Source organism: Pelodiscus sinensis, chromosome 5, assembly GCF_049634645.1.
Source record: "Pelodiscus sinensis isolate JC-2024 chromosome 5, ASM4963464v1, whole genome shotgun sequence".
Classification (NCBI taxonomy): Eukaryota; Metazoa; Chordata; order Testudines; family Trionychidae; genus Pelodiscus; species Pelodiscus sinensis.
The window spans coordinates 18537330-18563832 of NC_134715.1; the positions used below are offsets into that span (position 1 = coordinate 18537330).

Consider the following 26503-nt stretch of genomic DNA (forward strand, 5'->3'; position numbering starts at 1 on the left):
ATTATTTGTTGTTGTTGTCATGGACCCAATTTCAATTCTCTGCCATACATGTATTAGTTAAGAAGAATTTGAAGATTTATTTCTGTATAACTGTTATTCAATATGTGACTTTTACTTTGGAATTAATATGTTAATATTAACCAGTTCCTCAGAATGTTAGTGAAGCTATCTTTTGGAGGGCTTATGAAAACTTGACCACTTGTGTGCTTTGAATATCTCCAGGAACTTTGTGTTAGAAGAGGCATGTTAATTATGGTGGCATGACCACATTCCATTTTTGCATGTGGTAATGACATTTCTCTCAAATGCCCCATGCAGTTTCTATTAATTGTGTCCCACCCTCAACTATGTTGATGCACATTCAATATTTAATCTCAGAGGTTGGCTGCAGTATTGAATTGAGCGATTCACAGGTAGGTTTAATATCTATGAATATAGAACACTAGAGGATCTGTTAGGATGATGTGCACTACATTAAAGTAATGCATTACTATTATTGGCTTATTTTTATTTTATTTTATTGATAATGAAGCAATGTTATCACAAAAAGGGTTTCTATCAGTAGACTTCAGTTGATTCTCTGTGCCAAAAGGTTATTAATCTCTGTAAGTCTCCCTAAGCCTATCAGTTAGAATTCACCATTGTTATAAGAAATATTTATGTTCTGCTGATGGCCATGTAGGTGAAGAAGATGAGCAGGTGGAACATGAGATTCTATAATGAACATGTTGCACTTTTAATTGTATTCCAAGTTTCTTATCAGTCACTGTCCAGAAATTATTATACATTGGTTAATTATAGTTAATTAGTTAATAAATTAGTTAATTATAAATTAATATTCATTTTAACTAATCTAGAAAGACTGAGATTATCACAGACCTTCCACAACTGATAATTCACAGTGGCCAGAATTCTTGCTGGTGAAGAAATGGTCTCTGAGGGGAAGGGAAGTGACAGTGAAATAAAAGAAATATTAGCAAAACAGAGGTAGCAACAGGAAGAGGCACTGAGCTACAAGGCTCATGATCAAAAACGACATCATAAATGAAGTGGAACACTGACAACTTTAAAACTTGCATCATTCTATCTCACATGTGTACCAGAATGATACTTATCAAGAAAATAAATAAAAGAAACAACTTCTAAGGTGTGAAGCACTTTAAATCTCAGAATCCATCTGGAGATGCCAAAGATGAATAGTGTGTTTAGTCAATGTTTCCCATCAACTATATATTGACATCTGTATTGCCACACAGAATTATCATAGAATTGCTGTACTGCTTAATAAAATGCTGACTTATGTTGTCATTTTAACTTTGTAACAAGGAAAGAGAAGTATTTAAGAGAAGCAGATGCGAACACAATAAAGATTTTGCGAAACTGGTAAAGCCTGTGGCAAAGCTGAAGGGAAATATATGCAAGATACTCAGAGTTTGATAATATATCTTTCTGTTTTAGCTGTAGATATGGTGATTCCTGCCACTGTGACACATTCAAATTATCAATAAAAAGTTGATTAATTTTCACCTTATTTTAATAAGTAACACCATACCTCAAATTAGCATCACGCATAGTTTGCAAGCATCTGTTTATGTGTCTTAGGCATGATTATGCTTCATAAAAGCAATAATTTAACTGAAAATTAAATGAGCATATTTGAAAATAAAACATGCTATTTAAACCAGAAAAAGAGATCAATAGTAAATTTCTGTTACTTAGCTCACAGTGATACTCATCAAAAATGCTAGAAAGGATTGATCTATAATGTTAATTATATATAAAATTCACACATTAATTAACATGGACTTTAGCTGACCTCAAAAGGGAACTAAAGCTCTTCTTAAATTTCAGAGGGTTTTCCATTTGCCAGGAACAGGACAATATATGTTTAATTAGACTTTCAGCATATTTGGAAATGCTAATTGGCTCTACATTCTAATTAATTTCTTTATATAGCTAAGAATGACATATCACTGAATGAATGTAATGTGTTTTTACAGCTGAACTTAGGAATTGGCACCATTTTCCAAAATATTTTAGTATAGAAAACTTAAGCTTTATTAAACATTTGGTTGTGTTTACGTTGTGAGAAAGTAATGATTCATTTTGCAACAAAAAATATATATCTATATAAATATTTTAAATTAAAACCATTGTTCTGTGGCTAGAAATATGGTTGAACAAATACAGTTTTCAACTGAATCAGATGGCTTGGTGAAGCTTACTAGAGAGATAATGGTGTTGAAAGACAATAAACAAATATTCTCCAATGTAATATTAAGGGTGCATCAAACAAAATGTTCAATGTTCACCATTGCCCTAACTCTACTTCCTTTGAAGTCCGTGATAAAACTCTCATTGACTTGAATGGGAGAAGAAATAGGCCAATGCTGAGCACTTTCTTGGTTTGTAATGTCTGAGAACATACATCTTAAATATATTAGGAAAGAGCTATAAAGGAGATATATGTGTTGGAATACTTAACACCTATGAAGCCTACTGCACAATATAATTTGAAGCTCTAAGTTAGACACCCTAGCACCCCATGCACTGTATGGGAGAAGTTAGTCACCTAAGAAAGGGATTCTCAGTAGCTTAAGCTAGCTAGTCAAAATGCCAAGGAGAAGGGCATAAATATCTAATGAATATTTAATTATTTATACAAATTGGAGCAAGATTTGACAGGAGAGGGATCTCCCCACAGAATACCCAATAGCTTAAGTGTTAGGGCACTCAACTGGGATGTGGGATGTGGTAGGTTCAGAGGGAGTCCTTTTGTTGAGCTTTGGATTAGGTCATTGCAAGGAAAAGCCTCTACCCATAGCAGCCCAAGGAAAATGTTAAGCACTGGTAAAAATTAAGTAGGTATTCTTTTCTTTTTCTGCATCATCCTGGACACTATGATTTGTCTCTCAGATGATCTTTCCTTCAGTCATTTTCAAATGGTGCTTTTAGCTTAGTTAAAAATGGCAACAGTTTATCAATGAACAGTATGTGGTTTAATTAAAATTAATGTAATGCTTTATTTCAAAGTTCTGCTAAAAAACATGTCATGGAGTAGATATCATGCTAAAATTATGTAAGCAACTGTTTTTCCAATTAGGGTACAACTGGATGTAAGGGGTAGGTATTGCGATAGCCATGTCACATTCCTTGTTAATGCAGAAGTCCTCACAGAACCCTTCTAAAGCAATTAATATCCTACACTGTGCTGAATAATGTCATATGGTATTTAAAAGCAGAAACCGATACTCCCAATTTGCATTTTAAAATTGAATCTATGGGCATACCCTCTTTGGACTTTCCATCCCATTTGATTCTGGAAAACTATCCGTTGTTCCCCTTCAAAGGGTGTGTCTACACAGTATCCTAAATTTGAAATAAGATACACAATTGCTTATCTTATTTCAAATCTATTTTGAAATAATGTGCTATTCCGAGCCATCCCTTAACTCTCATGCAACGATGTTTACCAGGATAGTGAAATAACATGCTCGTTATTTCAAAAAATATTTCAAAGTAATGGGTGGCTCATGTAGACATGTGATAGCTCTTTTGGGATAACTCCAGTATCCTGAAATAGCCATGCAGTGTAGATGTACCCAAAGTTCCATAATAGGAATGAGTGACAAAACAATGATTCTTATGGGCAATGAGGTGACACATTATATTTTATTTTTCAGCTTGGCTGCTGGAATCCTATCACGGGTCTGAATGGGTCACTAACAGACAGAAAACTGGAGAATAACATGCGTGGGGTAGTTCTGCGTGTGGTGACTGTGCTGGTAAGAGATTCTGAGTGTTTTCCATTTAGAAGAGTGCTCCTTTTCTCCTTTTCTCCTTCTTGCTTTCCACTAAATGTTTATTGTCTAATGGTGACAAAAACGGATTTTGAAAAAAGTTACACTGTTTAAAAAGAAAATGAAACATAGTCAACTGTCACAGAGTTGAGTTTGTCCTTGTCAATACCGGATCAATAGAAAATTCCACAAAATAATTATTCTACCAATAAAGTTCATTTCAAATTTGGAATTATAGACATTAAAAGCTGTTTCTTCCATAGGCACATAGTAAATTATATAGGTTGAACCTCTCTCGTCTGACAGGTTCAATCTGTACATTTAATCTGTGTTAACTCAAAAGAGCAATATAAACTTGCTTGCTAGCTAAGGTTTCCTAGCTAAAACTCAATATGATGCATAAGATATAGCTGCCTTCCAATTACTGTGCCAAACTGAGTGCAGTTTGACAGAATTTGCTGCACTCAGAAAATACTAAAGATTGGCTTGATGTGAATTATGTTCAGTGAAATAACCTTCCTCTCAGAGTTTCTTGGGCCAAATTCTCCCCTGTGCTGTGGCCACTTTGTGTGAATCAAAGGAAGGGCCTGAAGCGGGCCAAGGAAGAGTCATACCAGCATAAGGAGTCAATTTTTGGTGGCACAGAGCCCACATAGAGTCTTCTGTGTCACACACCTTCGTGGCCACTTGAATAGAAGAGCTGACGTGGGAAAAGGTGGTGTTAGCTCAGGTAGAAACCTGAGATTTCCAGCCTGATGTGGTCATTCGCAGCTGGGATTGGTTCACCAAAGGTTCAGCCAAGGTTCAGGGAAAGTAAAAGGGTTATTTTAAGATACCTTTGTATCCAGTACCTCTTCCTAATGGTACCCACTTCTTTGTCATGGGTGAGGATCTGTTCACTTATTTATAAATGAAGATGCAGAGATGGGTTTCTGTTATTTCCCTTTTAGATGTTGCGTTGTGCAGAAAAAACATCCAGCTTAGCTATGCTAGTGGGTAATATTGTGAGGGATACGACTGCTTTTTGGAGTTTCATCCCATGACAGGTTAAAATCTAACTTTTTAGAAGATACTATGAATGTGGTAGTTCCATATGCTTTTTTAATTGTCTGTCTTGTTTAAGCAAATCAAGTGTCCAACCATAGTTAAAAAAATAGAATGAATAGATATAAAAAGACAAAGCAGTATTTATATTTTTAATAGTTTGCTAATTGGACATTCTTCAAAGTAGTATCACAACAGCAATGGTTGGCCTTTGTACGTTGCTTGATACAAACTTAAACTGATTCAACATAATTTTCTTGCATTGGAAATGTTCAGTGAACATTTGCTATCAAAAGAACTTCAAATGAGTATCTTGTCTTTTTTTCATATTTCATAATTTCATCCCTAGTTATCATTTCAGTTAGGTTGCCAGAGAGCATTCTTTTGTCAAACAATTATATTGTGAACATTTAGCAACTTAGACACTGATGTGGAGGGAAAATAGGAGTAATTACTCACGCTGATAGTACTGTTTAATCCAAAGAAAGATATTTAAAGTTCAGCAACACATCACATAGAATATTTTGTTCCCTATCCACAGCCCTGATGCAAACAAAGACTATTAGCTGATATTTGTATCCAAAAGATTATTTCTGGTTTGTGTTTTGGGTTATTGTAAAAGCAACATGTTTCCAAACACAACTACAACTTGGTGGTATTTAATCTTAAATTGTGCTTTCATGAAAATTGATTAATCCTCTCTTTGTTAATTGAGATTCTTTTTATATGAAAACAGAACTAGAGGAAATGAGTGAGGAAGACATAAATGATCCCCATTGCCTTTATACAGGATGACTTTTCCTTTTTCTCTTAAACAATTAGTAAGCCTTTGCATGGTTCATCAATGCAACCTAATGGCTCAAGTCTTGCAAAGTTGGCTGTGACCCTGGTACCATCTAAGACTCTTTTTATTTTATACACCAAAGCACATATTTTCTAAGATGGTTGACTAAAAATAGGCACCTCAATAAGTACTTCATTTTCGGAGCAATAGGAATCTGCAACTCTAATTGGAATCAATTAAATATTTCATCTATTGGATGATAAACATGAGTTGTGCCAATCTTTTGGTTAAATTCTAGAATTCATGAGCTGGAAAGGTAATTTTATACAGTTATTTCCAGCTCTTGTACAAAATTTTAGCATAGAAAAGAGAATATAAATAATCAAACAACAAAACTGAAAATGGAGGACAGAAGAGATGTAGGTGGAAGATGCAGTAATGGCACTTGTGCTACTATTCTATCATCATCTCTTACCCACTCTAAATTAATGCGAGACTAAATAATACTGCTGTTGTTGTTAATTGTATTGGTGACGTTACAAATTTAGGACCTCACCCTGGAAAGCTTTACTGCTGTGTGTCAGTAGATATGCTTGAACGAGCAAGCAAGGTTTCATGGGACCTAGCTTTTATTGTGTCTGGGAATTAAAATGTATCTGTCATATTATTCACTCACATGTGTATATGTTGCCCTAGTTTATAGGCAGGGCTGTTGCTTGTTACTTATTTTAGCATGGTTCAGCTCAGTTTGTGTCTTTGTTCAGATCTTATTGGGCATGACTAATAACTTTTATGGGAAAGAAAGGGTATGTTGGTATAATATTCTGGTGTTTCTAACAGCAGGATTGGAGTTCCAGAAATACGACAAGCATGTTAAATCTCAGTTAATAGCAAAATATTGTATCTTTGCAGTCAGTGAAGAGTTCTTAGGCAGAACAAAGTCTTGATAATCTATACAATTCTCTCTTTTTCCTATGACATTTTCTTTCTGGGGCAGAAGTATAAGTTTCAGTTTGACACCGGAGGTGAAATCCTGACTCTGTTGAAGTCAGTGAGGGAATGTCTACAATGCAATAAAACACTTGCATCTGTTTGTGTCAGCTGCACAGCTCAGACTGCAGGGCCACAAAATTGCAGTGTAGACATTCATAGAATCATAGAGCTGGAAGAGACCTCAGGAGGTCATCAAGTCCAGCCCCTTTCCCAAAGCAGGACCAGTCCCAACTCAATCATCCCAGCCAGGGCTTTGTCAAGCTGAGACTTAAAAACTTCTAGGGATGGAGATTCCACCACCTCCATAGGTAACCCATTCCAGTACTTTACCACCCTCCCTGTGAAATAGTTTTTCCTAATGTCTAACCTAGACCTCCGCCACTGTAACTTGAGACAATTGCTCCTTGTTCTGCCATCCGTCACTACTGAGAACAGCCTTTCTCCATCCTCTTTGGAACCTCCCTTCAGGAAGTTGAAGGCTGCTATCAAATCCCCCCTCTCTCTTCTCTTCTGCAGGCTTAAAAAAACCAAATCCCTCAGCCTCTCCTCATAAGTCACGTGCTCCAGCTCCCTAATCATTTTGGATGCCCTCTGCTGGACCCTCTCCAATGCGTCCACATCCTTTCTGTAGTTGGGGGGCCCAGAATTCGACACAATACTCTAGATGTGGCCTCTCCAGTGCCGAATAAAGGGGAATAATCACTTCTCTAGGTCTGCTGGCCATGCTCCTCCTAATGCACCCTAATATGCCATTAGCCTTCTTGGCTACAAGGGCACCCTGTTGGCTCATAACCAGCTTCTCATCCATTGTAATCCGCAGGTCCTTTTCTGCAGAACTACTACTTAGCCAGTCAATCCCCAGCCTGTAACAATGCTTGGGATTCTTCCGTCCCAAGTGTAAGACCTCATTCGGGCTCTGTGGGAGAGAGTTACAGATCCCAGGCTCTAACCTAAGTCCAAACAGCTATGTTGTAACTTTATAACTCTTTAGTGCAAGCCCTGCAGGTCCAAGTAAGCTGATGCAGGCCAGTCGCAGGTATTTTATTGCAGTGTAGGTGTACTCTGATAGTTGACCTGTTGACTTCAGTGGAGCCAGGATTTCAGCCATGCACTTTTTCTCTTGTGCACTGTCTCTCTCTCTCTCAGGGATGTTTCAGCAGCACAAAGTGGTATAGTATTTATCAGTGGCTAATGATCTAAGCACTCAGGTCTGCCAGGTTTTGAGTATCTTGGCAGTGATACAGCAAAAGAACAAAAACAAAATCTTAAATTTAAGTACTTGGGTAGTCCCACTGCAGTCAATGAATTTCCTGGAGTCCTTCTGGATTGATGTTCTTCCTTTTGATTTCAGTGACTCCACTATCTCACAGTAATGGCAAATGAAATTTTGGAGGGGGTTTAGAGGAGAAGTGTTAGGGCTAGCTTTCTGTTTACAGTATAATACATGATACTATGATGGCTAGTCATGGAACAGTGATAGTGGCCAGTGATAGATGCATCATGTTATGTTCCCTGAATGAAGCCAGAAAGAGATTTGCTGAATATAAAAGTACAAATTGTGACTGTGCTGGTAAAAAAGTTCTTGGAGTGGAAGGATAAGTATAGATATTGTGTCCATGAACTCCTTAGAGTCTCCAATCAGATTCTGGAAACATCATTACCTCCAGTTCAAGAAAGAAAGGAACTGGACACCAGAGAGAGGGATCGAGAGGGTAGGGTTGGTGGTTGACAACCATCCAAGGCAAAAGAATGAGATGATGTTCTACACAGGCCGATAAGGAATGTACATATTGTGACTTCCAAACAGAAGAGCTTCTGAAGCAAGGAGCTTTACACACCGCTAGAGGTATGGAGTCATTACCTGGTCTGTAGCATGGGAAGTATGGAACTGGTTGAATGGAATGAAAAGGAGTTCCCCTTCCAGGAGCACAGAGATGGCCTCTCCCCCTCACTTTGCACAGGGGCCCATGGAGAGTGGATTTCTGTTTAGCCCAAGTTATAACCAAAATAAGTGTGCCCACAAAGATCTCTAATTGTCCCAAGGAGACAAACAATGGGATTCTGTATTAAGAAGAATGGAAGGAACATTCTGCTAGAGCAGGCATGTCCAAAGTCCGGCCCGCGGGCCAATTGCGGCCCGTGTTCCGGTTTAATACGGCCCCACAGATAATTTGGCAATATCTATCTTTTATGGCCCCCAACGAATCCATATGTATTGAGATGAATACATTGTAAAATCTCAGTTAATGTCAGTTGGTCTAAATCAGTTATAAATATATTTGGACACAACATGTATACTTGGTGTTATGTTCCTGTTCATATTTTTTGAACTTAAAAGTTGACAGACAACCTTTATTACCAATAATATGTAATGTACTTTACAATGTTCCTGACATATATTTCAGCTTCCTGGATTTTTTTTTTCATCTGGCCTTCAGATATGAAAGGCAGAGTGATTTAACACCTGTTTAGATGTGTCATCCATGTGACGAAATGAAAAGTATGCCGTTTGCAATAAACTTTGCATAAAATAGTTAATTTGCGTTTAATTTTAATGGTTCAAAGAATGTCAGGCAAAATGGTCGGCCCTCACGCATGTTCACTTCATAAAATCTGGCCCCCTCTGAAAAAAGTTTGGACACCCCTGTGCTAGAGTCTAGACACAAGAGATGATTCTAAGTACTCCACTTAGGAAGGAACCATCAGTTTCACACATACAGAATGGGAAGTGACTGTGTAGGAAGGAATACTGCAGAAAGGAATCTAGGGGTCATAGTAGATCAGAAGCTAAATATGAGTCAACAGTGTGATGCTGTTGCAAAAAAAGCAAACAAGATTCTGGGATGCATTAACAGGAGTGTTGTGAGCAAAACATGAGAAGTCATTCTTCTGCTTGACTCTGCACTGATTAGGCCTCAGTTGGAATATTGTGCCCAGTTTCAAGAAATATGTGAAGAAGTTGGAGAAGGTCTAGAGAGAAGAGAAACAAGAATGATTAAACGTCTAGAGAACATGACTTACGAAGGAAGACTGAAAAAACTTGGCTTGTTTAGTTTGGAAAGGAGAAGACTGAGAGGGGATATGATAGTGGTTTTCAGGTATCTAAAAGGGTGTCACAAGGAGGAGGGAGAAAAAATTGTTCTCCTTGGCCTCTGAGGATAGTACAAGAAGCAATGGGCTTAAACTGCAGCAAGAGAGTCTTAGGTTGACATTAGGAAAAACTTCCTAACTGTCAGGGTGGTTAAACACTGGAATAAGTTGCTTAGGGAGGTTGTAGAATTTCCATCTCTGGAGATATTTAAGAGCAGGTTAGATAGACATCTATCAGGGATAGCCTACTTGTGCTTGGTCCTGCCATGAGGGCAGAGGACTGGACTCAATCACCTCTCGAGGTCCCTTCCAGTTCTAGTGTTCTATGATTCTAAGATTGAATAGACTTTAAAAGATCAAATTGCTAAAAGCTAAAATTTGACAAATTCTGACTAGAAATAAGATAATTTTTTAACAGTGAGGAAAGTTAACTGTTGGAGCAGTTTACCAAGGTTTGTGGTAAATTTTCCCTGACCAGCAATGGTTAAATCAAAATTGGATTAAAAAAAAAGATATGCTCTAGTTTTAGGGATTAATTCAGGGAAGTTCTATAGCCCGTGTTATTTAGGATGCCAAACTTAGATGATGACAATGGGTCGTGCTGGCTATAAATATAAGAATGAGTCTCTCACCTTCTGGATGAGTCTTCTGTCTCTTCCATTTTTATTGTTTCAGGTTTTGGGACTTTTTTCCCAATTGTCATAGATTTTAGCAGAAATTTACAGACTTTAACTTCAGGACCACACTGCACTTCTTATAAAATTAAAAATGCTGTTGGGGAGCACACGAGTGGGTCTTTGCCCACGAAAGCTTATGCTCCTACACTTCAGTTAGTCTATAAGGTGCCACAGGACTCCTCGCCGCTTTTGTAGAATCAGTTAGTGACTAATAAATACCGATCTCGTTATTCTCCCATTTGTATATGCAGGCTTTGTGACTAATAATCTAGAAAAAAGATTAAGTGATTACATGTAGATGAAACAATCATGATTAGAAGGTTCTCCTGAGTGGGTCTGTGGATGAGGAGAAGATTAAATTAAATTAAAGATAGGGAAGATAGTGGAATATGCAAATGTAATTGTAAATTCAATGTGTTTATTTTGGTTTATAAAATGCACCCAGAGAGTGCTCTTTGTTCGTGAAATATCATTCTGAAAATTACCTACAATTAGGTAATAATTCCTAAAATATAGCAGTTGTCAAACAGAGCTGCAAGCATCCCATTACCCCTCCACCCATCTAATACTATCTTCCCCCACATGATATACTCATCATAGAAAATATCAATGAGTAACAAATCTATTTGTCTAATGGTGTCTGTAATTATGCAGCAAAGCTCTATGCAGGAATAATGTAGATCTCTGAAGTTGGATTGGGATCCTGTGAGTCCCACAGAACCTGCTGCTATAATAGAGGGATTAAAACATACTTCTATGCAGGGTTTTACTATGCAGTGTTCTCTAATTGTAACATTTTCCTTTCAAGGCATTTTCTTCATATGAAACCTTGGCTCCACTGAAATCAGTGGCAGCTTTGTCATTGGCTTCAAAGAGGCAGGATTTCATCTTTTGTGTTTTATTATGGAGAAGGTCACAGTAGTGCCTTGTGATGGCATGTATAAACCCCACACTGGAAGGCAAGGGGTTAAGGAACACCTCTGGGCCCAGGTGGCCCACCAGCAAAGTCTGCACAAGCTGGAACTGAAGCTTAAAAGGGGAAATAGAACACCTTGGAGGGGCAGGCAGTGGAAGGGAGCAAAGCACTGCTCTGAGCTCTGGGGAAGATGCTGCTCAGAAGCTCATTGCCCAAAATCAGACAATGCAGAAATGAGCAAACATAAAAAGGAGAGGCTGGTGACGGAATGTGTGGGTCAGAGACTTTATTTGAGATTCTTTGATCTGCTCTGTGGGGAGAAGGAGATTTGGGTAGGAAGTGGTTCGGGGGGGGTGGGGGAGGCAGCTGCATAGCATCCCAAGATCCAGAGTGTAGCTGCCCACCATTGGTCCTCAAACTGGAACTTGGTGGGGATGGTGGGCCTGGGCTCCGCTACACCAGGAAGACATGATGACAAGAAGGAGCCTTCACCTCAGGGGAAGAACCCAGCTTGGGAGGCCTAGATCCCAAAAAGTTCCTGTGCTAAAGAATAGGATCAGAATCCCTTGAGGGGCGGGGGGAGGGGCACAAAAGGAGAAGACTATATTTACAATGGGGAGATGACCTGCCACACACTCCTTACCCAGTAGGTAGCACTGGTGGAGGTGGTAGTTCGTCTTCTACGTATTTCCCTACTGAAGACATTTTTTCATTTTGATCCTGATCAACCCCTAGGGTTGCCAGATGATTTAAAAAAACATTTCCTTACCTCCCCCCCCCCCCCCCCCGCAAAAAAAAACACTGGGAAAAAATCTTGTTGAGGAAAAAAAAGGGGGGAGATCAAAGTTAAGCAAACAAAAAGGGCACTGCGCCTTTAAATGGCCCCGTGCTCCTCACTCTCCTGTCCCCGCCAGACGCGGCAGGAGAAAATTGTCCCCACCGGGCTTCCATCCGAGGGAAACAGGAAATACTGGACATTTCACATGTCCAGTGTTTTGTGGGGGGTTTTCCGGACGGGGGACCCAAATACCGAATTATCTGGGCAAAACCCGGACACCTGGCAACCCTATCAACTCTTCCTCAGCTGTCTGAAAAAAAGCTACTTTCTGTCTTACATCTCATGAGTGGTTTCTGCTCAGATCGCCGCCCTCCCCCCCCACTGCCTGTTGCCACCACTGTCCAAGAAAAGGTTTCAGCTTGGCTGAAGAAACTGCTGTTGAATTATAGGGCCTTGACAAATTTCTTGAATGTATCTTACGTGGAATAACTCAAATGCAGCTTAAGATATTAACTTCAAGCTTGCTGTAGACATTTATTTTCTAAAAACAAAACACGTGTCTAGTACTATTTTTACTTAGTGGTCAATTTTTAAATGTGTGTATTATAAGGACTATTGTACATTTTATTATTACTTTGAGAATTCTTGTGGAAGTTATGTAGAGTATCTCTGTGGAACTCCTAAATTCTGTGTAATAAATAGCTACTTGTGTCGTTCATAAAACTATTATCAGCCTTAGTTCCATTTTAAGGATTTTTCCCCTGTGGGAATAAATAGATAATTTAATAATGAGGATATAACTTAATACAGAAGTTCCAAAACTCTGGTCCATAAGTTATTTAGTGATATTGTCTTCTTTTCCTCGCTTTCAGTGGCCAATCTGCATTTAAAGTCAGCTAACATAGACTGTGTTCTTAAATATCACTTTTTTCTGTAATCAGTTGCTGAACTTGTCACAGAGATGTTAGACAGTCAGGAATGGGATGTATTAATGAATGGCAGGGATGTGTCCACATGATAATCTCTCTAAGGTAAAAGTATATGCCATGTTATGAAAAAGATTGAAAATCCCTACTTTAAGGTATTGTAACATGGGTCAAGAATACAGTGGCCTTGTTTGAAGAATGCATATCTCATAACTACATAATTGTAGTTATGATCAGCTAATGGTCTTAGATCAGCTAATGGTCCCCGTTTCTCTTAGACAATTGTATAATTACAATGGCGGTGGTTTGTACTTACAACTTTATGGAAACCTTTTTAGAAGTACACATTGGAGTTACTTAAAAAACAACAAATAGTTTAGCAGCACCTTAAAGACTAACAAAACATGTAGATGGTATCATGAATTTCCAAGGGTATAACCACTGAAGCTTAAGACGCACAAAAGCTCATGATATCATCTACATGTTTTGTTAGTGTTTAAGCTGGTAGACCATTTGTTGTTTTTTAAGTTCTTCCTGTTACAGACTAACTCAGTGACCCCTCTCAAGCTTTTGAACATTGAAGTTAGTTATGTTCTCCTTTGAGTGGTTACTCTTGTCCATTCGAATCAGGTGTGCGCACTGCGCGCAGCACGTCTTCCGGAGCATTTCCCTAGCGGTACCCGTAGCACCGGCAGGGCACTCCCTGGAGTGGTACCGCCATGGCGGGGCATAAGTACCCCGCCGGTGCTGCCCCACCTCAGTTCCTTCTTACCACCCATGACGGTCGTTGAAGCATCTCTCTCTCTTAGATCAGCTAATGGTCCCCGTTTCTCTTAGTATTGTACATAGTTCTAAATAGTTCAATTAGTTAGATAGTTAGTGTCTCTTTGTTTTTCCTTCTCCCCCTTTGGGGATGAGTAGTGCCAGGGCTGCAAGGCTTTAAGGCATGTGCTGTCTGTGCAAAGTTCATGCCCAAAGGAGACCCTCACGACAGTTGTCTAAAGTGTCTGGGTGAAGGCCATCTTACAGATACCTGTAAGATCTGCAAGTCTTTTAAGCCACGCACTAAGAGGGAGAGAGACTCTCGTCTAAAACTTCTCCTCATGGAGGCAGCATTATTGCCGGCACCAGCTGGGCACTCTGCGGTCCACACTGCACCGGTGTCCACACGAGATGCTCCATCCTGAGGCCGGGCCTCGGCGTCGAGGGTCTGGCACCGAAGAGTTCAAGAACATCTCGTGGTAGGTCTCTGAGCCGCAAGTCCAAGTCGAGCCTACACCGCGGTGCCAAGTCACCGGTGCACATGTCCTCTTCCACCACGGTGCGGCGTAAGCGAGTGGAACGTCCGTCCAGTCCAGGGCAACTACCCTCGCACCGCCCCTCCACACTGGACACCTTTGAGGCGGCGCAGGACCTCATTGGCCTCACTACCTCCCCTCCGTCGTCGGTTGAGGTGGAAGGGTCAAGGTTGCCTACGCCGGAGGCTGTGTTGGCTCCGGCTTCACCTCCACACCGGCATGACCGGATGGCACCAGTCACTTATGCAGCAGGACCGTCCCCTGTGGGACCGGTACCGCTTGCCTCCTCATCGGTGCTGGTCTCAACGCAGGCTGCCAGGCTTCACTCGGCGCCCGACTGGACTCGACCTTCCTCGGTGCTGGGACCTCTCAACCACAATGGCCCTTCTGGATGCCGTAGGCTTACCACCAGTGGCAGGGGCCTGTGCCCTCCTCTGTGGTGTCAGGAGCCTCGGGGCACAGAACGCAACCATCGGCGTCATTGTCACGACCCCTTCCTTCCCCTCAGAGGTCGCTTGCTTCGGATGCCACAGCTGAGCCACAGGCTTCGGTATTGAAGCCGCTTCCTCAAGCAGTACCGCCTGTCCAACTGGTGCCTCAACCGATTTCTACGCTGGCCCCAGCACCGATCCAGGAGTTATCGTCATCATCGTCTCCTGATGAAGCCTTGGCGGATCCTGCACCGGCGTTGCCTACTATGGATGCCCGAGCATATCAGGAGCTGCTTAGGCATCTGGACTCCAATCTGGGTATCCCTGTGGAGCCAGTAGTGGAGGACACGGACCCCATGATTGACATCCTCTTGGACAATGCGCCCGCCCGCTTGGCTTTGCCACTTAATAAAACCGTTGCCAAAATTACCAGTGCCCTGTGGCAGACTCTGGCGACCCTGACCCCTATCTTAAAAGGAGTCGAGAGGTGCTATTACGTTCTCCAGTCGGGGCATGAACACCTGCTCCGGGGTCCTTGGTCGTTCAGGCTGCGGCCCAAAAGGAACGGCTGCCCCAGCCGGGGCCATCCCTGAATGCTAGGGAGCCCAAGCATCTTGACCTGATGGGCTGTAAGGTGTATGCCACTGGTGGGGTGCAACTCTGCATTGCTAACCAGCAAGCGATGCTGAGTCGTTGTGCTTTTAATACCTGGCAGGCCATGGATAAGTTTAAGGATAAGCTGCCTGCCAAAGCCCGTCAGGAGTTTGTGGCCATGACCTCTAAGGGCAGAACCATCGCCCGCACGGCCCTCCAGACTTCCCTGGATGCTGTCGACCCTGCAGCCCGCACCATGGCGTCAGGTGTGGTTATGCTCCGTGGTGCCTGGCTGCAGGTATCTGGAATACCTCCGGACGTCCAAACTACGATCTAAGACCTGCCGTTTGACGGGAAAGGCTTGTTTTTGGAGCATACGGACTCCAAGCTCCATACACTTAAGGACACGAGGTCTACTCTTCAGTCCTTGGGTATTCACACGCCGGCCCCTCAGTGTCGTCAGCTGCCCTACAGACAGCAGGGGAGAACGCAGTCCCAGGTCCCCCATGGGGATTACTGGAGACGCCCTCCTCGTGCTCCCAGTGGGTGTGCGGGGGCAGCTGCAGGCCCCTTGTCCACAAGGGGTCATCGACACCGCCCGAGAGGGGACAACCCCCGGGGGGTTGGTCAAGGTCCCTCCCAGCAGCACAAGCACCAATTTTGACGGGCTGCTAGAGAGTCACGCACCAGCCTCCCACCCTGGCCCCCTGTTTGGGACCAGGTTATGCCAGTTTGCTCAGGCCTGGGCAGAAATCACGACCGACGCCTGGGTCCTAAGGATAGTCAGGAGTGGCTATCCCATCCCTTTTCTGGGCTCGCCCCCTTCCAACCCGCCCGTCCCATCCCTTTTCAGGGACACCTGTCACGGAGGCATGCTCCGCCTGGAGGTATTGGCGCTTCTCCAAAAGGGAGCTGTGGAGAGGGTCCCTTCACATCTGGAGGGCAAAGGGTTTTACTCCCGATATTTCATCGTCCCATCTTAGATCTCAGGGACCTCAACAAGGCGGTCGTGAAATCCAAGTTCAGAATGGTAACCCTGGCTTCTGTCATTCCGGTTTTACAGTTAGGAGACTGGTATGCAACTCTCGATCTCAAGGATGCTTACTTCTATGTGGCAATAAGACCCAGCCACAGGAGGTTTCTCCGTTTTATTGTTTCCCGATGCCACTTCCTATTTACAGTGCTCCCATTTGGCCTTTCAACAGCACCCAGGGTCTTTACAAAATGCATGGCAGTCATAGTGGCGTTCCTCCGCAAAAAAGGGGTACACGTTTTTCTGTACCTGGACGACTGGCTAATTCGTTGTCATTCCTGCGAACAAGTGGAGGCCCATGTTTCCCTCACAAGGGCCCTCTTCGTAAGGCTGGATCTCATGCTAAACGAGGAAAAATCATTGATTCTCTCTCAGCACTTCGAATTTGTAGGTGCCCTCCTGGATGCCAGGGTGGCGAGAGCACTCCTCCCCAGAACCAGGTTCCTGTTCATAGTGGAGCTGGTCTCTGAATTAACTCGGTTCCCTATCACGACCGTTCGGGTCTGCTCGAGGTTGCTGGGTCACATGGTGGTGTGTACGTATGTGGTACGCCATGCTCGAATGAGGCTCAGGCCTCTGCAGACCTGGTTGGCAAGGGCATTCAACCAGTCCAGGGGTCTCTGGGACACGATTCTCACAGTGCCTCCGGAGGTAATAGCCTCCTTACAATGGTGGACCCAGGAGGTGGTGATGTGCAGTGGGGTTCCCTTCACCGTACCTCCCCCCTCACTTACACTGGTCACAGATGCTTCTAACCATGGCTTCTAACCATGGGGAGCACACCTGGGGTGTCACAGGACCTAGGTTCTCTGGTCCCCTGCAGAGCGGGCTCTGCACATAAATGTCCTGGAGCTCAGGGCAGTCAGGAGAGCGTGCAAGACCTTCCTGTAGAAGCTCTCTCGCCGCTCTGTCCTGGTCCACCTGGACAACACAGCAGCTGTTTTTTACCTCAACTGTCCCCTACTAGACCTGTTTGCCTCGGCACGCAATACCAAGTGCCAGAGTTACTGCTCCCTGTTGGGGCTGGGGTAACATTCCTGGGGGGATGCCATGATGGTGACGTGGCCGGCGGGCATCCTCTATGCTTTCCCTCCGTTTCCCCTAAATCCCAGAGTTCTGAACAGAGTCAAGACCTTCAGGTCCACGATCATCCTGATAGCCCCTCGGTGGCCCAGACAATTCTGGTTCCCTATACTGGTGGACATGCTCAGCGAGGAGCCTATAACGCTCCCACCAGTTCGGGATCTCCTGACCCAACCTTGGGATGGGAGGACCATGGTTCACCCGAATCTCAGCTCTCTCCACCTGATGGCCTGGGTTATCCGTGGCTGACCCAACCGGAAAGAGAATGTTCCCAGGAGGTACAGATGGTGCTCCTAAGTAGTAGGAAACCGTCTACCAGGCGGTTGTACACAGCCAAGTGGTGGCGCTTCTCATCTTGGGTGTCCAGAAGGGGCATGCACCCATCCTGTGCACCTGTCCCATCCATTCTGGACTACCTCTTTGAACTTAGGTCCAGTGGCCTCTCTACCTTCTCTATCAAAGTCTATGTGGCATCTCTTTCTGCCTTCCATGTTGGTTCAGCAGGAGTTTCTCTGTTTTCTGACACTATGGTCAAACGGTTCCTTAAGGGTTTGGATAAGTTGTATTCCTCGGTTAGACCCCCTATTCCTGCTTGGGACCTTAACCTCGTGTTGTCTAGACTTGTGTCGCCCCCTTTGATTTGCTGGTCACGTGTTCTTTAAAACACCTCTCTATGAAGGTTGCATTCATTGTGGCCATTACATCAGCTCGCAGGGTCTCCGAGCTCAGGGCGTTAACTGTAAACCCACCCTACCTAGTATTTTCTGACAATAATGTGAGGCTCCACCCTCACCCAGCCTTTCTCCCCAAGGTGGTGTCACCGTTCCATTTGTCCCACGAAATTTACCTCCCGGTTTTCTTTCCAAAGCCCCACGCCTCCCCTAAGGAGCAAGTGCTCCATTCCCTGGATGCTAGATGTGCGCTAGCCTTTTATATTGACTAAACCCTTTCGCAAATCCACACACTTGTTTGTCGCTGTCGCTGACAGGATGAAAGGGCTCCCCATATCGACCCAGAGGTTGTCCAATTGGGTCGCGGGGTGTATCAGGGAGTGTTATGCCTTGGCTGGGAAAGTCCCTCCCCAGGTTACAGCACATTCCACCAGGGCACAGGCATCCTCTGTAGCTTTTGGGGCGCAGGTTCTAATCACTGAAATCTGCAGGGTGGCCACGTGGTCGTCGCTCCATACCTTTACGGTGCACTACGCACTGGCACAGCAGGCCAGGGAGGATGCATGGGTGGGCTCTGCAGTCTTCAGCTCTGTATTGTAAATATGTTTATCTGTGTCACATTGCACTTTTTACAGTTTTCTGTGTTCGCTTGGTTGAATAAATTTGTTTGGATTATTCAACTTTCGTGGACTTCTCTTTGAGTGCTCCGACCCCTCCTCCTTGAAGTGGGGTTGGCTTGGAAGTCACCTGATTCGAATGGACATGAGCAACCACTCGAAGAAGAAAAGAACCTGTAACTGTTTTTCTTCGAGATGTGTTGCTCATGTCCATTCGATTTCTCCCCCTACCTCCCCTTCGTCGGAGTGTCCGGCAAGAAGGAACTGATATGGGTCGGCGCCGGCAGGGGTACTTATGCCCCGTCACGGCGGCGCCACTCCAGGGGGCGCCCTGCCGGCGCTATGGGTACTGCTAGGGAAAACACTCCAAAAGACGTGGTGCACGCGGTGCGCACACCTGATTCGAATGGACATAAGCAACACATCTTGAAGAACAACAGTTAGAGGTAAGTAACCGTTCTTTTCATTACTGGGTTGACCTCACAATGCAGGCAAGGACAAGACAAAAAAGTAGTAATGAGAGATAAAAATGTATATTGCAGTACATATCCATGTATCATTTCCTGTTATTTGTTACACATTAGTTAAATATAATTATGTGAATTGAAAAATTTGCCCAATCCAATAACTCTGCTGGAACTAAAAAGAGAACAAACCATTGGGATACACAGCTGTGAAAGAGATGAGGTAGTATTTGAGTGGCTTTCCAGCTTTAGGCTTGATTGTGAAGGGGAAGAACTGTGGAAATAGCAATCGGAAGAGTTGAGGAGCAGGGTAGCAAAATGCATAATCAACATCTTGGAGAACATCATTAGGTGTGAGAGTATGGTAGTTTTTTTCACAGGACTAAACACAGAAATGCACATGATACAGATTTTTAAAATCCTTGAATGCTTTCATGGATAAGGTAATGGTAAACAGTCCACCTTTTCAGGAATCATTTTGCATTGCAGGTTTGGCACATAAATAATGATTAAATGACTATTTTCTTTGAGATATGTGGCATTCAGGCAGAAAAACAAAAACAAAGTATGGTAGGAGGCCATGTTCTGGTTTCTAAAGCTGAAATTATCTTCACAATTTTACCTCTACCAGTAAGGTACACAAAATAACAAACATTCCTTCAAAGAAATTGAAATACCTTCAGACAAGGATAGAAAAGGAGCCCTTATACATAACAAAATATTTAAGTATACCTAGGAGAAAAAACAATGAATGATGAAGAATGAGAAATAATGGACAAAGCAATACAGGATTCTGAAATAAATAGCAGGTGGAGCAAGAAAAAATGCTGGATACTTCAGCAGAGATTGGGGTAAAATGTTATTACAATTCTTACAGTATTCTATATAATAAAGCCTAAAGGCTGCTGGCCATTTTTCCCCCTGTTTTTGCACTGTGTTCCCCCTGTTGGTCAACCTCCATAAAATGCCCACAAGCCCTTTCCTTCATCCCTGCTCACTGTGCTCCCATGTATCTTCTAAAGATGTGAAGGTTTGGTGCCTAAAATATTTATAAACGTTTTTTTTCTTTAAGATATATTGCATTTACAAAACTCAATGTGTGGTGTGCATGTAATCAGCACGACTGGCATCCATACATCATCATGTATTGACGAGAGCTGCCTGTGATAGAAGTGTGGTAAGGTTGAGACCTCTCTAAGACACATTGTGTAGTTGTAATGTTCATCTATTAATCAAAGGATAGTGAAGCATGTGCATGGAAGGGATGTATGGGTTATCTGATGGTGTGGTACAAAGGTTTTCTGTGTATGAGTTTGAGATGGCGTAAAAGCAACAAGTCAGTTATGTAGTTCACCCAAATAAGTGCCAGTAAAACCTTTATACTATGTCACACCACAACACAACATGTATATACATATGTTGCAGAAGAACTACATTGGAAATATTTTAGAGAGGTTTTAAAATTTATATCAGGACTATTCATTTTAATTGTGAAAAATACAATATTCCCAAGGTAGCAACTTTCTTTGTTGTTTCTCTCTCAGCTGTTCAAGCTCATCTTAGAAATTTGATGAGCACAGAAAGAATGTTTTTGATATATTATTTATCCAAACACACAGAGAAAAATATTCAGTGAAATGTCTGTAATTTATATCAACACAGGTAGATGATTTTATTCATCCAGCAGTGGAATGAACATATCATGAAGATTGATACATGATACAATGGGCTAGCTGTTTGCTATTCTTTCTAGTTATGCCAGTCCTTGAGATGTAAGCTGTCATTTATATTTGAAACACACATTATTAGATTCACTACCTCTTACGAGTCAGTCTGCTAGAATTAGAACTTTCTCTAACCAGGCTGTTTCTCCTACCTGGAGACTGGAATTCAAATATCAGGTCCAGATGATGGCTGGACATTAGATCAAGTATAAATTACTTTTTTATGAATGTATATTCTAAGTGCATATATTTAGAAAAATATGGTTTGCAAATTAAAACAGAGCAGTAAGTATACAGAATGACAGCACTGACTACTGCAGTAAAAATGTTCTTTTAGAATTAAAAATTAAAATGAACTAATTGTTATGGGTGCAATTGCTGTAGTATCAAAGTTTACTTCACTTGTTTTCAAGTAAACAAAGTATAACTAGTTATAGTAGTATGTCCTGTTATAGATACTGCTTATATTATATAGGGTCCCTATTACCTGAGGATCTCAGACTTTAATATGTTTATCCTTACAGGATATCTGTGAGTTTAGAGAAGTGCTGTTATCCCCATTTTACAGATGAGACCAACTTTGCCCAATGTCACAAAGAAAGTCTGTGGCAGTATTGGGAATTGAAGATGCTTGTTTCAAGGCCTAGGCTAGAGCCATAATCTCTGGATAGTCTTCCTTTAGGAAAGGTTATACTTTACCTACTAATAGAAAAGATTTTGTAAGTGTCCACTATATTAACAAGCCTGAGTTATTTAAGTCTAGATAATGACACACTCATACAGTATAAATGAGCTACCATCCATAGAAAAGGACAAGGGGTCTTGGAAGAGCTGAGTCAATTTCTAACCCAGTTACTTATTAGTTTTGTCACTTGGGGCAAACCACTCTGCCTCGGTTTCTCTTGAGACCTTCTGCACCCCTGTATTCACTTGCTGCACATTATTACACTGGTATTTGTATGGAACATGCATTATAAAGTATCATACGAAAGCTAATAACAGGCTATTTATTAATATCATGATGATAAACAGATATGTCTGAGACAAAGGAATATGTGTTTGCCTATATTCACATATTAGCAATAAACATAGATATCAAACACACCATGGTGGAAATTATCCTGTTTTCTGACCTCAAAGGACAGAAAATTAACATGGGTCCTGCACCCAAGGGAGACACAGGAGACTGAATCCCAGGAGACCTACCTGATTTGTAAGACTAAGACATCGCTTCAGAGATACAAGGAACAGAGAGAGACTTCATCTTTATTTTTCCCCTTAGGACACAACAAAACCAAATGATTTGATCTCTGTGATTGGTCCTGGCCAAGGTGGAAAAGCAATAAAAAGGTGGAAGGCAGACTGTGGGCAAACAAAAACATCTTGAGCAAAGACTTTCTATTGCTAGATGAAATTTTAGACTTTTAGATGCTTATTTCATTTTTATTTGCTTATAACCATCTCTATCTTTATCTCTGTTATCTATATCATCTGAAGAAGTGGGCTGTGCCCACGAAATTTCATAATACCATCTACATATTTTGTTAGTCTTTAAGGTGTTGCTATACTATTCCTTGTTTTTTAAGTTTTTTAGTTACAGACTAACTCGGCTACCCCTCTGAAGCTTTATCTCTGTTAATTGGTATAATTAAATGTATGCTTTTTTGTTAATAGGCTTGCTTAACTTTTATTTATAAACCAATGCAGTGCTGTGTTTGGAGAGAAGCATGTATTTGCTCCCCACTTAAATAAAAAATCTCTTTTTAACAGAACAATAAACTTAATACCTTCCATAAATGCACCATGATAGGTGCTGAGGATCTTGGGGGCTGCTAGGTAAAGATTTGGGCCTTGAGACATTTGCTGCTGAGAAAGGAGGACTGTTGAGGCAAAAAGTGGATGCATAATCTAAATTGTCAACAAAATATTTTGGAATTATAGGAGGAAAATGGGTATATAAATTAAGAGGGGATTTTTAAAATTGCCTAATATTGGCCGAATTTTTCTTCCATGGAACTTAATGAGAATTTTACCTTTGACTTCAATAGGAACAGAATTATGCTGAGCACTTCTAAAAATCGCACCCTGAAAGTATTATTCTTATCGTAAGTCTTTTTATTGTTCTATAATATGCAGCATGTAGGTTAATTATATTGGTACAGGTAAGCATAATACATGCTGTACAGCTTCAGAAGTAAACATTGAATTATTTACAGAACATATTAGGAATAATATACAAGATGACCAAAGCTTTCAAATATAGCCTAGATTTAATCCACATTTTATCATATGTACTACGACTGCTTAGAAAGGGCTATTGTGGATAAAAATCAATGCATAAAGATTGGCTGCATCTTAATCGAACACTGGAATGATATTGCTGTGAAAGAAACCCATCCTGTAGTAAGATAGTAGGAAAAGTATTTTAAAAAGCACTCTTTAGAAAAAGAAATTGCGTTTGTTAGAAATAAACCCATAAAAGAGACAGATGTTAATAGTTAGAGGCTCTGATTCAGGGAAACAACCTTATTTCAAAGCATTATTTAAGCATTTGATATATAAGCACATGTTTGAGTTCCATTGAAGTTAATGGTAAAACTTCCATTATAGGCAATGAGCTTTAGGTTTCACTTATAGTGCAGATTGAGATGTAATTATGCTGTGGGTAAGCAGCAGAGCTGACAGCCTCCACGGGCTTCTGGGCAAGGTGAAGGGGGAGGCCAGCTCTGTGCTCCTGGAAGGGGCAGGGCTGAGGGATGAAAGGGCAGGTCCCAGGGCAGCCGGTCCTCAGCACTGCCCAGAGAGCAGTGCTTCCCCAGCCCTTAGCACTGTCCAGAGTGCACCTTGCAGTTCTTCAGGAGCAGTTTAAAGGGCCAGGGGCTCCAGCTGCTGCTATTGCTATTCTAGGAGCACTGGTGGCCTGAGCCTGGGGCCCCTTTGAATCACCAGCCCCCAGAGTACCTTTTTCCCTGTGATAGTGAAGACATGGCAGACTGGTGATTGATACAATTCAGCCATCCCTGTAGAAGTTTGTAGAGAATCATGGTTAGGAATTGAGGTTGCTAGCAGTTTTGAATTCCATGCAGTCATGAATGCACCACCATTGTTACCCCTGCTAGCTAGATTGCAGCTAGTGCTGTTGCATTACTTGTACAACAAATACACCTTCCCTTGCCGTGTAGATGTGCCCTTAAACAAAGGAATAACTGCTGTCCTGAATAGAGACCAAATTTAAAACTCCACTCTTATCTTACCTGTCTCAGATTCTAGGCACTGATCATGTTAGTTCTCAGTGGGAGTTGTGTGAATTCGACTGATTTGTTGATCAGGTTCTTTATAGTACAGATTGTCCTAAAACAATGGTTTTGTATCCACCCTGTTGTTATGCAGGTCCTGGACACAGTTGGATGTTAAAAATAGTACGAGACCTAACTATAATTGTGTTTGATTGTGTAGGTTTTAGACAGAGCTTTACTTTTAATATTGTTTTTTCATTATTTTTCTGTGACCATTGCTGGTGACAGGATTATCTATAATGAGACAATTAAATGTTTCAATTAAATTGTAGCCATTGATTCTAACATAAAGTAATATATTTTGGCTGTTCAATTAAAAATAACAACCTGCTAAACTATTGTTAAGTATAATTCCTGGATCACTGGTCAATAAATCACTGAAGGGAAAGACATCTTTGGTGCTGAATTTCTCTGTGAAATCTTGAGAGGATTAAAGTTCAAAGTGATTACAATTTAAGACTCAAATTTTTAAAGAGTTAAGGAAAAGGTGATTGAACCAAGCAAGGAGAAATTAGCCTCCGGTGTTTGAAAAATGTCTTGACTATAGTTTACAACCTTTCTCGCTGCTTCCTCTCAGCTTTAACTGTTGCATTTGGCCATCCAATAGTCAAAAGAATGGAGCTGAACTAGCCAATAATGACTGAGAATTTCACATTTGGGAGCAATTTCATAATGTTTACGGTGACTGCAGTTGTCAAATATCATGGTGTATGCTTGCCTCATGTGATTACTGAACCCACGCTCAGTCTGCATGAATCATTTAATGTGCCTGCATGCTATTTATTATGTTCAATAGTGAGTTCAGATGAAGTGCCACACCTCACTCTACTATAAAATATGAAAGTATGTATAAGGCAGAGCTATGTTTCTTATTTTATTTTATTTTATTTTATTTTATTTTATTTTATTTTATTTTATTTTTCTCTCTCTCTCTCTCTCCCTCCCTTCCTCCCTCCCCCCTCCCCCTCCAGAGAGGAAAGAAAATTGTATGCTCTTTGATGGAGTCCCATTTAATGAATGCAGGTTGTCAATATTAAAATATCCTAACATGGTACATTCAGAAAATTATAAAGAGTAGACAAGCCATTTTCATATTCTTTATGAATTTCAATCACTCGCCTAATTAATTAATCTTACCACTCTCATCCAAACACAGCAGGAGTACATAGGGCCGTCCATCTGAAGTTTTAGAAACAGGCCTCAATATGTGTTGTAATCCCCCAGAGATTATTTTTCCAGTTCTACAAATACAGCCTCTCTCTGACTTACTAACCGGTTATGGACCAAGCAATTGGTCGTAATTCGGTTTGTTCGTAAGTCGTAAAGGCCATTGAGTTACACGCGACCGCGCTGTTTGTAAGCGCGGATCACGTTTGTAACTCGGGGTCTGCCATTTATGACAGTTTTGGTTGTAACTCGGGGACCGGCTGTAAACAATTTTCTAATTATACTTTAATTTCTATTCAGTCTTTTTTCTAGGATATATTTTCTTGGAAAAAGATAAAAATATTTTATGATAAATTAAAAAAACCTATCCATCTTGGGGACATGTGAATCAGCTAAATAGCAAAATGACACTGATTCATTTTCTTTTTTTATTTTGTTTTGCTTTGTTCCTTTTTTGTGAGTGGTACCTGCTTGACAGACATTTAGACCAAAATCCTGGTTTCCCCCCATCCCCTGCAGAATGAGCATGGCACTAAAAGCAGCAGTGTAGCATAGGTTTCCCTCTCACCTCCCTTTTTTCATGAGCCTACACTTCAGACTAGAGAGTCCACAGCTTGTATTAGAATGGACATGGATTTGCATGCCATTCAAATGCTGGTTTCTCTGCTGAGTCTGCCAACAAGGGAAACAGTGTGGCGGGAGAGGTGTGTACACCAATCTACTGGGAACTGAATTTGAGATTACCAAGGCATTTCACATAGGCCAACTAATGGGATCTTATTTCTGAAGTCTTTACAGATACAGGCCCACTGATATCACAAATAACACTTTCCTTACTTTTCAAGGACATTCTATTTCCTGTAAGTTATCCATTAAAGGCCATTCAGAATGTTGTCATGAGCCTGTGGGAATTTCTTCAAAGGAATTAATAACAATACATTTTACTCTTAATCCTGTCATCTCAAAACACTTTAGAAAACTCCTGTATTCTTATCCCCATTGACATGTGCAGGAATTTAAGTTCAGAGAAGGGAAGTGACCCATCCAATGCCATCCTGAAAATGAGCAGCTAAGTTAGGAACAGAATGCAGGTTTTCTTGTATCTGCCATCTGCTCT

General features: G+C 41.5%; 1 protein-coding gene and 1 long non-coding RNA gene across 2 annotated transcripts in view; one reads left to right on the forward strand and one right to left on the reverse strand.

Annotated features, from left to right (window-relative positions):
- The window catches only part of LOC142829397 (uncharacterized), a 33596-nt gene extending 32585 nt beyond the window's left edge, over positions 1–1011 (reverse strand). Inside the window, exon 1 of the long non-coding RNA XR_012903791.1 lies at positions 880–1011. This is a non-coding gene — a long non-coding RNA (uncharacterized LOC142829397). The remainder of the gene's footprint in view (positions 1–879) is intronic.
- The window catches only part of GRID2 (glutamate ionotropic receptor delta type subunit 2), a 1112728-nt gene that overhangs the window by 849268 nt on the left and 236957 nt on the right, over positions 1–26503 (forward strand). Inside the window, exon 9 of the mRNA XM_006111957.3 lies at positions 3684–3785. Coding sequence (XP_006112019.1) covers positions 3684–3785 — 102 coding nt within the window. The remainder of the gene's footprint in view (positions 1–3683; positions 3786–26503) is intronic.